The sequence below is a fragment of the Vipera ursinii genome, assembly GCF_947247035.1.
Source record: "Vipera ursinii genome assembly, chromosome: 2".
Classification (NCBI taxonomy): domain Eukaryota; kingdom Metazoa; phylum Chordata; class Lepidosauria; order Squamata; family Viperidae; genus Vipera; species Vipera ursinii.
Genome location: NC_139513.1, coordinates 82,290,303 through 82,302,207, shown reverse-complemented (window position 1 = coordinate 82,302,207; position 11,905 = coordinate 82,290,303). Strand labels below are relative to the sequence as shown.

The 11,905-nt window shown below is 44.2% G+C and overlaps 1 protein-coding gene across 1 annotated transcript in view; it reads left to right on the top strand.

Annotated features, from left to right (window-relative positions):
- Positions 1-658: 658 nt before the first annotated feature.
- The window catches only part of SLC6A7 (solute carrier family 6 member 7), a gene marked incomplete at both ends in the record, with an annotated part of 43,762 nt that continues 32,515 nt past the window's right edge, over positions 659-11,905 (top strand). Inside the window, one exon of the mRNA XM_083352294.1 lies at positions 659-691. Within this exon, the coding sequence (XP_083208420.1) occupies positions 659-691 (33 nt within the window). The remainder of the gene's footprint in view (positions 692-11,905) is intronic.

Genomic DNA, 11,905 nt, shown 5'->3' with positions numbered 1-11,905 from the left:
ACAATATCCCAATCAAGGAACTACACCAACTCAGACAAACAAGTTAACAGTGAACAATAACCCAATCAAGGAATCACCAAGACTACTACCATCAACACTGACAAGAGCAAGCCACTAGTACATAAAATGAGACCCCACTTCCTACTAGCACTGATGATATTACCTAGTTTGGTAATGAAACATCTACAGGAAATAACCAGGCTCATAGAGCAACAACAACCCCATATTTCCACCCTGAGCAACAAATATTCTCTCCCATAGATTTGAGTGTATGAATATTTGCCTTTAGCCTCTCTTTCTTTTTGACAATCTGCAATACCCATTTAATGCTAAGAAAACCTGTATGCTAGCCAGCTTGTGTTGTTCCTAGTCCTTCCCAGCAGCTCTCTCTCTCTCCTCTCTCTCTCTCTCTCATTTTGCTTCATTCTAGAGAGTGTTAACATCTCTTCTTCACTGTGCCAGTTACACTCAGTCAAGGAGCAGCAATCTGTAAAGAGACAGAAAAGACGGCCAAGAGGATATTTATTGATCTGCTTATTGTTTTGGATGCTGCTTTCTGCCTTTCCCATTGTGCAGAGAGAAAGAAGACATCTCCTGAACAAGTGGAAGAGGGAGAGCACACTCGTAGGCAGGGAGAGCATAGCAACCAGGCTCTACCATGCAGAAGAGCCAGGAGCATCATGCTCAAAAGGTAAGAGGCTGCAATTTGTATTGGAAGCACTTCAGGTGATGCCACAGAGGTGGAGCAGAGAGGAGCTGCAGCAGATGGTGCTCTTTCCTATCAAAGGGGTTGAGATACAGACTAGCAGCTTTGGGTAAGTGTGGCAAGGGGTCTATTGTGTGTAACCGGATCCCCAAGGATTTATCTGTATTGCCCTTGGGAGGGGTAGAGCTTTCTGCTCCTGGATTGATAGCAGCAGATGAAGGTGGGCGGGTGGCCCTCATGATGAAATGTTCGTCTCACCCTTTATAATTAGCAAGTTCCCTCATCACCTGCACTTCACAGGCAGTCAGCCGCATCCAACCCTAGAGGCAGCTGTTTTTTTTCTAAAAGGCAGCAGGTGTTTCCACAAGGGTGACTCATGTGGGTAATTAGCAGGTGGGTGGGAGGGCAAGAATTGGAATCAGTGGGTTTTGGGGTGAGGGTCAGAGAGTGTTTGCATCAGTTACTGTCCCTTTGCTCCACTTGATTCAACAGGTGACAAGCCCCACTGAACACTGTGATAGGGAATAAGGGAGAGAGGTGGAAGGGCTTACTGCATTGTGCTCAGCCTGCTTTGCTACACTTGGGAAGTGCTAGACCAAAAATTGGGGCTGGTCTTTGGAGTCCTATGGAGTCTGCCCCTACCCCCTCCCCTCCCCCCCACACCCACCCACCCATGAAGGTCCTGTTTTATCTGGTTGGCTTTTTCCTTTTTTGGGGGGTGGGCACTGAGTTTTGTTATCCAGAGGTATCTTTCCTGTTGTCTAGCCCTTACCCCACAAAATTCTTAAAAAGCTCTGAATCCAACATGTTGTTGGCTGAAGATTCAAAAACTCATTACAAAAACTCTGCTTTTCCATGCTGGACAACAGAAGTTTTCTCTGTCCATTTCCAAAAATAATACAAACTTGGGGATATATATTATTCAAACTTCTCTTTTGTAGTTTCTTAGATTCTAGCACTTTACAAGTTATTGCCTCTTCCTTAAGTCTTCTGGGAGGATTTATGCAATGAGAATATGTTCGACTATGGATGAATGCAATTTATGAAGTTCTGCAGTGCGACTTCTTTTCCTGGGCGCTATATTTCAGACCCCATGTTTTTTTGTAGGGCAAACATTTTGTATAAGACAGAGAAGGAAAAAGAGGAGATTACTGTTTAGAGTTTTTTTTAAAAAGGGAATGAAGTGCTTAGAATAATTAAATAATAGGCTGAAGCAGTATCTGTTATTGGTTCAATCTGATTCTACTTGAATCAAGCTTGGTTTCATGTAATTTGTTACCTGCAAATATAGAAATATGGATAGATGTTTTTGATTTCTTTCGTTCCAGATTGTTTTCCATTGGTTAATTACTTCCTTGGAATTCTGGAGTGACAGAATTTGTTTGCTTTATATTTCCATACAAAACTGGGCAAGGGCACAGCCAGTGCAGATTTCACAGTGTTATAAATTCGTGTATCTACTTGATCCTTGAAATGAATTTTACCTCCTTAATGACTTCCATGTCTCTTGTGAACTTCAGAAGAAATCCAGATGCACAATCCAAGGGCAGCACAGCCCAGATGCAAAGACTCAGATAGATTGATTAGCATCCGTTAGATTTTTAGGTAATCTCTTGGTTGATTCTTACCTTTTGGACAGAGATTATAGGTGTCAAAAGTCTGTCTTTTTCTCTCTGACAGAGCTGGTAAGCAGCAGGCAAAGCCAAGACAAGCCTTACTAAAGCATTGATAAAACAGAAAGGTTTTTTTCTTTTTCAGTGACATTCAAGCAGGTAATCTCTTCCACAGGTGTCTTCCCCTTGCATTTGAGAGCAGTAAAAGGAATATCTTGTTTCTGGATAAGCCAATGTGGAATATAAATCATCACAGCCATTCCTCAGTGACAGTACTTGGCTAGTACAATATGATGGGAAAATCCACAATCCCAGTTGCACAGTTTGAAAAGATCAGCTGGCCATGATCCATTTGATTTGTAAGATATTAAAAATGTGAATTTTCCATGCTTTGGCGGTGAGCATGGGTGACACAGATACAGGCATCAAATATCCTAAGGCACCTCTATCAATCAAAGGCAAACAGAAAAAAAAAACACACCAACAAGGAGGACAAAAGAAAACAAAATTGTATAAAGCAAGCTTGTGTAAGTGTGCATGTATGCAAATTTAGTAATTGCTGTCTTAGAAATAGAAATACAATCATGCATATCATCATATTGGGAAGACAATGTTTGGGTAGCCTGTGTGCCTGCTCAATCTGTTATCCAGATGGTACTACTGATGGGCAACTTGAAGGCCCCAGATCACCTCCTTGTGGATCTTTTATTTAAAACAGAAATAGAACCCTAACCCTTCAAACAAGGGATTCTTCTCTTTAACAGTAGGATCCATAATCCTTTTTAATGACCCTCTTCCAGCAAAGTGGCTTGAGGAAATAATTCATGTGATCTGATTTCACTGTGAATGTAAAACTTGTTCTCTCCTTAGCAGTGGGTGATAATGCAGAGTGTGAACAGAATAACTACCAATGGCAGGAAATTGTATGGGCAACAACTTTTGATTTATTTTACTTCTAATTGAAAATGTAATTATAATGTATAAAATAGGTTGCTCTGATTCCAAAATTATGCAAACAATTATTAACAATTTCCAAACACAAATAAAGTCTTGGCTCATAAAACACCAGGTTTAACAGTGGTTGAACAGAAGAAATTGTGGATAAACGATGTTATCTGGGGGATAGTAGAATAGAAGACCACAAAATATCAAGATCTGAAAATCAAAGTTGAAAGATTATGGAATAAAACAGCCACAGTAGTCCCACTAGGGATCCACACATATACTATGTTGATATACTATGACAAGAACTTGATGAGTATGAAGCCAACGCCAACTAAAGAACTGTCTGTTATGATTTCATGTTGAAGTAGTGCTCCAGTTGTTTTGGAATTACAACCCATGTCTCCTATTAAGCAAAGGTAGAACCAATAGTAATAGGCACTTTGGATGCAATCCTAAAACAACTGTAACACACTTGAACAGCATTGATAATATTACCATTGGTCAATTGCAAATGACAGGATTATTTAGAATAGCTTACAGCCTGAAACGATGCCACCAAGCATCATCATCATCAGCCAATCCTAAATCTTTGGGAAGAACTCAATAGGTGGATAAAACATCTGGTTGACTGTACAGCAAACCATAATGATAAGGAAAGACTTTTGATTTGTGAAAGGCAGTATATAATTTTTCCAGTGTACCTTGTGATTCAGTAGTGCCATAGATTCTTTTCCCCTTAGCACGAGATTTTTTTTTTTTTACTAATATCTAAGGCTGGTTTTAGGCAGGGAGATCCAGGTGCTACCAACCGAAATGCCCTGTACAACTTTCCCCTCCTTTCCTCCTTATACTTTTGTTTTTGGCGAAAATGTAAGCAATGGAAGAAAGGATGCAAGGCAGTGACATCTAGACAGCCTATAAAAATATTCCATAAAGGAATGGTAACTGCATAAGAAAAGTCTAGTCTGGAAGCACCATCTGTTTGAAAGGAGTACAGACAGAATAATCATTATTAGTGAGGTAAAGAATTGACTCATGCATTGTAGTTATTTCCTTTATTTTTTAAAAAAAAGAAATACATTTACCAGATATTTATTAGAAGAATTCAATTCCAGCCCTAAGGTGGGAATATCTAATGAGATAGTTCTCCTCCCAATATCCAGTAATGCTATATTCAAGTTAGTTATTAAAGTGATCCCAAGAAAGTTAGATAATCATGTTTACATAATATATACCCCATGCAATGGAAACAATATATGTAATTTGATAATGGTAAAGTAAATCTTGCTACATTAAAGTTTTGGACATGTTAGGTGTCTTGACAGTATATTTGCAATAAATCTTTAATAGGTATTTTTATTTAAGATGCTGAGCTTGTCGATCAGAAGGTTGGCAGTTTGGCGGGTCGAATCCTGAGTGCCATGTAACAGAGTGAGCGCCTGTTATTCGTCCCAGCTTCTGCCAACCTAGCAGTTCGAAAGCACGTAAAAATGAAAGTAGAAAAATAGGGACCACTACGGTGGGAAGGTAACAGTGTTCCATGCGCCTTTGGCATTTAGTCATGCCGGCCACATGACCATGGAGACATCCTCGGACAAGCGCTGGCTCTTCGGCTTTGAAATGGAGATGACCACCGGCCTCTAGAGTCAGAAATGACTAGCACGCATGTGCGGGGGAACCTTTACCTTTACCTTTAAGCAAGTAAATGAGCATTCAACTCATTTAACAATATTCCAAAACACAAAACAAAAGACAATATGCAAGGTGGACTCTAAAATGATATTAACTACTAAAAGCCAGATGAATCATTTTTCAAAGGCTGAGGCAGTGAGGGCCAAGCACAACTAAGGGAGTCTTCCATAGTTTGGAAGAAGCCAAGACAGGGTTTCTTCTGCCTGTCAGACAGATGGGTTCCTTGTGCAAAAGAGACTATATTCCACCCACAAGAAGGCACCAGTGACTTCCCTCAGGCTTAATGTTAGTCTGATTTCACCCAATAGCTTTGAGGACAAGGAAAAGTTGATAGCTGCCATCTTATGCTGACCACATTTCAAGCTGAAGTTGTTGCTGAGGCTGCATCTCTATGATTTGTCCCAATCTTGGAGTCCAAATGAATTTATTAACAGAAGCAACTTGTTCTTAGTGGAAGACCCAATGTTTTGTTTAACTCTCCCTTCTATCACCATTGTAAAGCAAATACCTCATACCAGGTAGTTAAGAAACCCAATGCTGGCCTGTTCTTCATGGATACAGTGGGACAACATTCTTTGATTCTTCTGTCCCTGTGAGAGGATGTGATTAGCTAGGGGCTAAGCTTTGCTGAATAGGGACGCGGTGGCTCAGTGGGTTAGGACGCTGAGCTTGTCGATCGGAAGGTCGGCAGTTTGGCGGGTCGAATCCCGAGTGCCGCGTAACAGAGTGAGCGCCTGTTACTCGTCCCAGCTTCTGCCAACCTAGCAGTTCGAAAGCACGTAAAAATGCAAGTAGAAAAATAGGGACCACTCCGGTGGGAAGGTAACAGCGTTCCGTGCGCCTTTGGCGTCTAGTCATGCCGGCCACATGACCACGGAGACGTCCTCGGACAAGCGCTGGCTCTTCGGCTTTGAAACGGAGATGAGCACCGGCCCCTAGAGTCGGAAACGACTAGCACACATGTGCGGGGGAACCTTTACCTTTACCTTTAAGCTTTGCTGATCCCTATAATGTGTTTCCTCTAAATAAGTCTCCTGTTTTAGTTATAAAACTTAAGTTAAATTGCTGCTCTTAGGAATGCTCATGTGCACCCGCTAAGCTTTAATTGCAATATCCATTTTTTGAGACAAGTTCATGGTGGTCATGAAGAACATGACACTTTTTTCAGCTCCTGGTCTCCACATGAAGATTGAAACTGAGCAGGATCAGTAGCTCTAATAACATGCTTAAGATCATTGCAGATAGCTAAGAAAGACAAACTACAAGGCAGCAGGATGAACTAGTTTCATTGTTCCATGGAGTTCCATAGTGGGCTGTTTACTTGCTTTGTTTTAAGTTGCAAATCATCAGATTCAACAGTATTCACAAGGGAGGGAGGGAGGGAGGGAGGAAGGCAGGCAGGCAGGCAGGCAGGCAGGCACCAGCAGTATTTCTATGGTATGTTTGCCATTCAGACTTGCCTGCATGCTCTCAAAATTGACAGACATTCACTTGAGCTTCTGCTCAGTAAGATGGAATTTCCACAGAACCGGCTTCTTCAGCTTCATGCCTTTTAGTTCTAGCTTGCTGTGCCATGTAGTAACCTGCTAGACAGAGCTGTGAGAAATAGGCTCCCTCCTTCTTCCAGTCAGGTTTCTGTGACTTATCACCTACTACCTTGACTTCCTCATTAGACTGCAGCCTACAAGAAAGGGAAGCCATCCAGCAGCTTCCTTTTCCCTGCGGCAACCAGGTTGCAGTCTCCCATCATATTTACCAATTGCCTATTACTATTTTCATATTTGCTCCCATTTTCTATTTCTTCCTCTCTTTTTTTTGTCTTATCTGCAGGTGCTAAGTCAATCAGGAACTGGTTCCTTTCACCTGCAAACTCTATCCCTGTTATTACCCATTTTTAAAAATAGAGCCTTCCCCGTGGTTCCCAGAAAAGTAGAACCAGGTGGTTTGTTTGTTGTTACATTTACATCCCACTTTTTCTAGGCATCAGGCATGGGGATTGTCTTTAGTGGCAACCTATACTATCTCACAATTAGGCTGCAGTCTTTTAGGCTCACAATCACTGTTATGATGCTCCAGACCCAGAAATGCAAATTCAAGGCCCTGCGGTTGGCAGAGGACTTTTGTTTCTGCCAATTGAAACAAGTAATCGGAAGGAGTAATTTTTCTCTCCGCTGAATAAATTAGCATGTTTTACCTGTCCATTGTTCCTGAATCACTAACATAGTGTATGAGCAGTAAAAGAAGTTTAGTTCAATAAGTTGTGAACAAGTAATATTACAGCTTTATGTTAAATAATAAATCCAATTTACCTAACTTGGCTGAGAAGTTGCAAACATTACTTGAAAGAGTAGATGATCTGAGATGAAAACAGTTGCCTTACATACAGTTGTATGTAAGAGTATGTTTTAAAACAAATAAGATTACTTTAAAAAAAGCTTTTATTTTATTCATTATAAATAACATATGGAAAGACAGGCTCTTCAGAATTCTCTTTAATTCTCTAAAAGTATAATTGCCATGGTAATTGGAACACTTTAACCCCAGAGGTGAGATGCACCCTGCTCTTCTGGCCTTCAGAAAAAGTATTAAAAACTGGCTCTGACAATTTGCATGGGGTTTGAAGAAGGATAGGCAACCCTGGGGATGGCTGGAGTCATAAGGGCGTTCTCTCCACCTTTTAAATTTTTAATGCTGCAACTCCACCTTTTCATATAGTTTTTAACTTTGCACATATTTATGCTTTTATGTTTGGTGACATTTTTATGGCAAGCTGACCAGAAACACTTAGGTGAGATTGGTGGTATAGAAATGAGATGAATGAATGAATGAATGAATACTTTAAGGTATTGATCAATTTTTCATTTTCTAAACTTATTTGGATGGTCTGCCTGTAGTGTATGCGTCTTAAGCATACACAGGATGTCAGCACAGCAGGGGGCTGGCCAGCTCCAGGCTATAACCGCTTTTGGCGGGAAAGCCTGAATGGAGCAAGCCTGACAGCTCCGGGGCATGGTCAGCTCTGGCGGGAAGCCAGGGTTTAAATCCATTGGTCACCTGCACTGGCGGGAAGCCCAGGTTTGAATCTATTGGTTGCGATTCACCTGGGCAGGTATAAAGAGATGCCAGGTAACCCCGTTGCCCAGCTTCGTTCCTGTCCTCAATAAATAAGTTACTACCCAGCTAAAGGTGTCCGTCTCTCTGTGTCACCATGCGACATTGCACTGGCGACAAAGGTGGGATCCTGCACAGGAAATCGCTAGCCGCGGACAAAACCCCATTGGCAGCACCGGATCCGAACGCAGGACGACCCGAGACAGCTGGATGGCACAACTGGGTCAGTATCCTCTTTTCAATAGTAATCGCCCATGAAGAGTGGGAGGCCTTTAACTTTTATAAAATGTTTTATAGATGGCATTTAGATCCTAAAAAGCTTGCAAGTATGTATCCGAACTATCAGCCAAAATGCTGGAGATGTGGAGATGAAGATGCAACATATTTTCATGTATGGTGGACTTGTAAAAAGATCAAGGTTTTTTGGATAAAAATTTGGTGGAATATGCAGAAGATTTTTAAGCAAAGGATAAAGTTTTGTCCGCAACTCTTCTTGTTGGGAATAATTACGGATGCTACGGTTGTGGACACTAAGTTGATGTTAAATTTAATTACGGCAGCAAGACTTTTGATAGGTCAGTATTGGAAGAAAGAGGAACTGCCGACCATAGAAGAGTGGACTTTAAAGGTCTCCGACCTGGCAGAGATGGCGAAGATTTCGGCTTATTTGAAAGATCACTCGCAAGAACGTTATATTATGGAATGGAGAAAATGGATTGAGTTTATCCAGAACAAGTATAGGGTTAAGAAGTTTCATGTAGCATTTGAATAAGTCTTCTTTCTTTTTTTTCTTTTTCTATTTTAGTTTTTCTATATATATTTAATATTACTAAGGTTTGTCTTATCCTATATAAGCTAGAGAGTGATGGATTCTAGAGTCTATGGTTGTTAGTATATGGTTGTTTATGATTGTTTTTTTATATATACCTTGTATTTAGCTCTGGGAAGTCGGGGGGGGGAGGGGGGAGGGGGGAGAGGTGGGGGGGAGGGAGAAGGGAGGGGGAGGGGGGTTTGTTAAAGATAAATTGTATGTTAAAACTTTTCAATAAAAAAAAAAGAGTGGGAGGCCTTTGTGGGACAGCTCAAGTGCTACCTAAGGGCAAACGGGGTTAAAGATGACCAGCAGAAAGCGGCGGTGCTACTCTGCAGCTGCGGGATGGACACGTACCAGCTGGCGGTCGGTCTCTGCTCACCCAACGATGTCCACACCATCGGGTACAGCGAGCTGCTAACGAAGCTGACCAAGCACTTTAGACTGGAGACATCTGAGATCGCATGGAGGTATCGGTTCGAGAAACGGGATCAACGGCCGGGTGAGTCTGCCAAACAATACATGGCCGCCCTAAGGCAGGTAGCCCGTCTCTGCAATTTTGAAAATTTAGAGATCAGGGATCGGATCGTCTGTGGGTTGCGAGATCGGAAGCTGCGGCAGAAGATATTCGCGAAGCAGAAGCTAACCCTGAGGGACATCCAGGAGGAATTCCTAGCCTGGGACGTGGCAGAGGAGTCCAACGCGAGGGAGGGCAGCACCATCCACCAGCTGAGCGGCTGCTGCGGGGCAGAAGAGTCAGCATGTGAAATGGACGCCATACACCGGACCCCTCGCCAGTTCACCACAACCCAAGGCAACTCGAGGGAGCCAGGACCAGCCGCGACAGATGTGAAGCGCCAGGAGTGCAGGTGCGGAGGAAACACCCCCTGGGCTACCCAACTCCCTGGTTACGGTGTGGACCGGCCTCGGTCTACCCAGCACGGTGGCTGCGGACAACCCCAGTCTACCCAGTGTTCCGGCGGCAGCGCGAACAGCCCCAGATCAACCCGTTGTGCAAGCTGTGGAGGACAGCATCCCCGATCTACCTGCCGGTTCAAATCGGCGAAGTGCCGGGCCTGCGGAAAGACCGGGCACATCGCGTCGGTCTGCAGAAGCAAGCAACAGGACAGCCTGCACGAAGTGGAAGCGGAGTTCCAGGCTGCTACAGGTACCGGGGAACGATTGTAGAGACTGACGGTCAGCCACACGGAGGGATAGGTGGCCGTTTGCTCAACAGGGGGACCCCCGACACTCACCCCAAAAATAAAACTAAGGGTGAAACTGCAAGGGATCCCCTGCACAATGGAGCTGGACTCAGGGTCAGCCGTGTCAATCATCTCTGCCAGGATGTTTAAAGAAATTTGCGAGTGGAGCAGCCAACGGGTTCCCTTGAGGCCATCCATACTGACCCTCTCTGACTTTCAAAATTCTCCAATTAACGTTCGGGGGGAGGCGTCGGTGATGGTACAGTATAAGGGGTTCGTGGGCAAATTGAATGTATTGGTTGTCGAAGGGCAGCGGACCAGCCTCGTGGGGTTAGGGTGGTTCAAAGTGCTGGGCATTGGAATCACGGGGATTCACCAGACGCGGAGTTGCCATTCACTGGAATCTGTCTGCAAAGATTTCACAGACGTTTTCGATGAGCAATTAGGAAGATACTCCGGTCCCCCAATTTCATTTAAGATAAACCCCCAGGTTCAGCCCATCAGAATGAAGGCTAGGTGGGTCCTGTTAGCATTAAAGCACAAGATAGAGCGGGAATTGGATAAGCTGGTAGACCAGGGGGTGTTAACGCCAGTCGACGGAGCGGAATGGGAGACCCCCATCGTAACGCCTCTCAAGGCAAACAGCGAGGTCTGCATTTGCGCCGACTATAAGGGGACCCTTAACTGAGCTCTGAGCGCCCATTCCTACCCAGTCCCCACAGTCAGCAGCATCCTGGCATCCCTACAGGGCGGGGTGGTGTTCGCAAAGTTGGATTTTGCCCAAGCTTATCAGCAGCTACCGGTCGACCCAGAGGCTGCTAAAGCGTAAACGATAGTCACCCACAAAGGGGCGTTCTGGGTAGACCGGCTGCAGTTCGGGGTCAGCGTGGCTCCTGGAATTTTCCAGGAGGTGATGGAAAGAACCCTCAAGGGGATACCAGGGGTTTGCCCCTACTTTGATGACGTCTTAATTGCAGGTAGCTCGGAGGACGTTTTGGCAGACCGATTGAAAGCTGTACTACAGAGGTTTAGGGCTGCAGGACTGAAACTCAAAAGGGAAAAATGCAAGATTGGGGTGAAGGAGACAGAGTTCCTAGGGTTCAGAATCGATGCTCAAGGCATCCATCCAGCTGCATCCAAGGTCAGGGCAATCAAAGAAGCCCAACTCCCAAAAACAAGTCTGAGTTGCAGGCATTCCTGGGCCTCCTCAACTTTTATCATACATTCCTGCCACACAAAGCAACAATTGCAGAACCTTTACACAGGCTGCTAGACAAGCAGGCATCCTGGGACTGGTCTGACACACACAGTGTGTTGACACTGAAGAACTTGTTAGCAGGCAATGCTACAGTCACACACTTCAGAGAGGACAAGCCAATCTGCCTCGCGTGCGATGCATCCCCTTATGGGATTGGGGCAGTCCTCAGCCATTTAGAGGAGGATGGAACTCAAGCCCCCATCGCATACTACTCCCGCACCCTGTCAGCTGCAGAAAGAAATTACGCACAGATAGATAAGGAGGCGCTGGCAGTGGTTGCAGGAGTAAAGAAATTTCATGACTACCTATATGGTAGGGAATTCCTAATTTATACTGACCATAAGCCATTGTTGGGGCTGTTTACAATGGAGAAGCAGACACCACAGATCCTGTCACCCAGAATGCTACGCTGGTCCATCTTCCTGTCAGCATACACATGCAAGTTGGTACACAGGCCAGGCAGGGAGATGGGGCACGCAGATGGCCTCAGCAGACTCCCCTTAAGGGACACGGAGCCGGACCCTGCACCTGCTGGCCAAATATTGGCAATACAGGAGCTGCCAG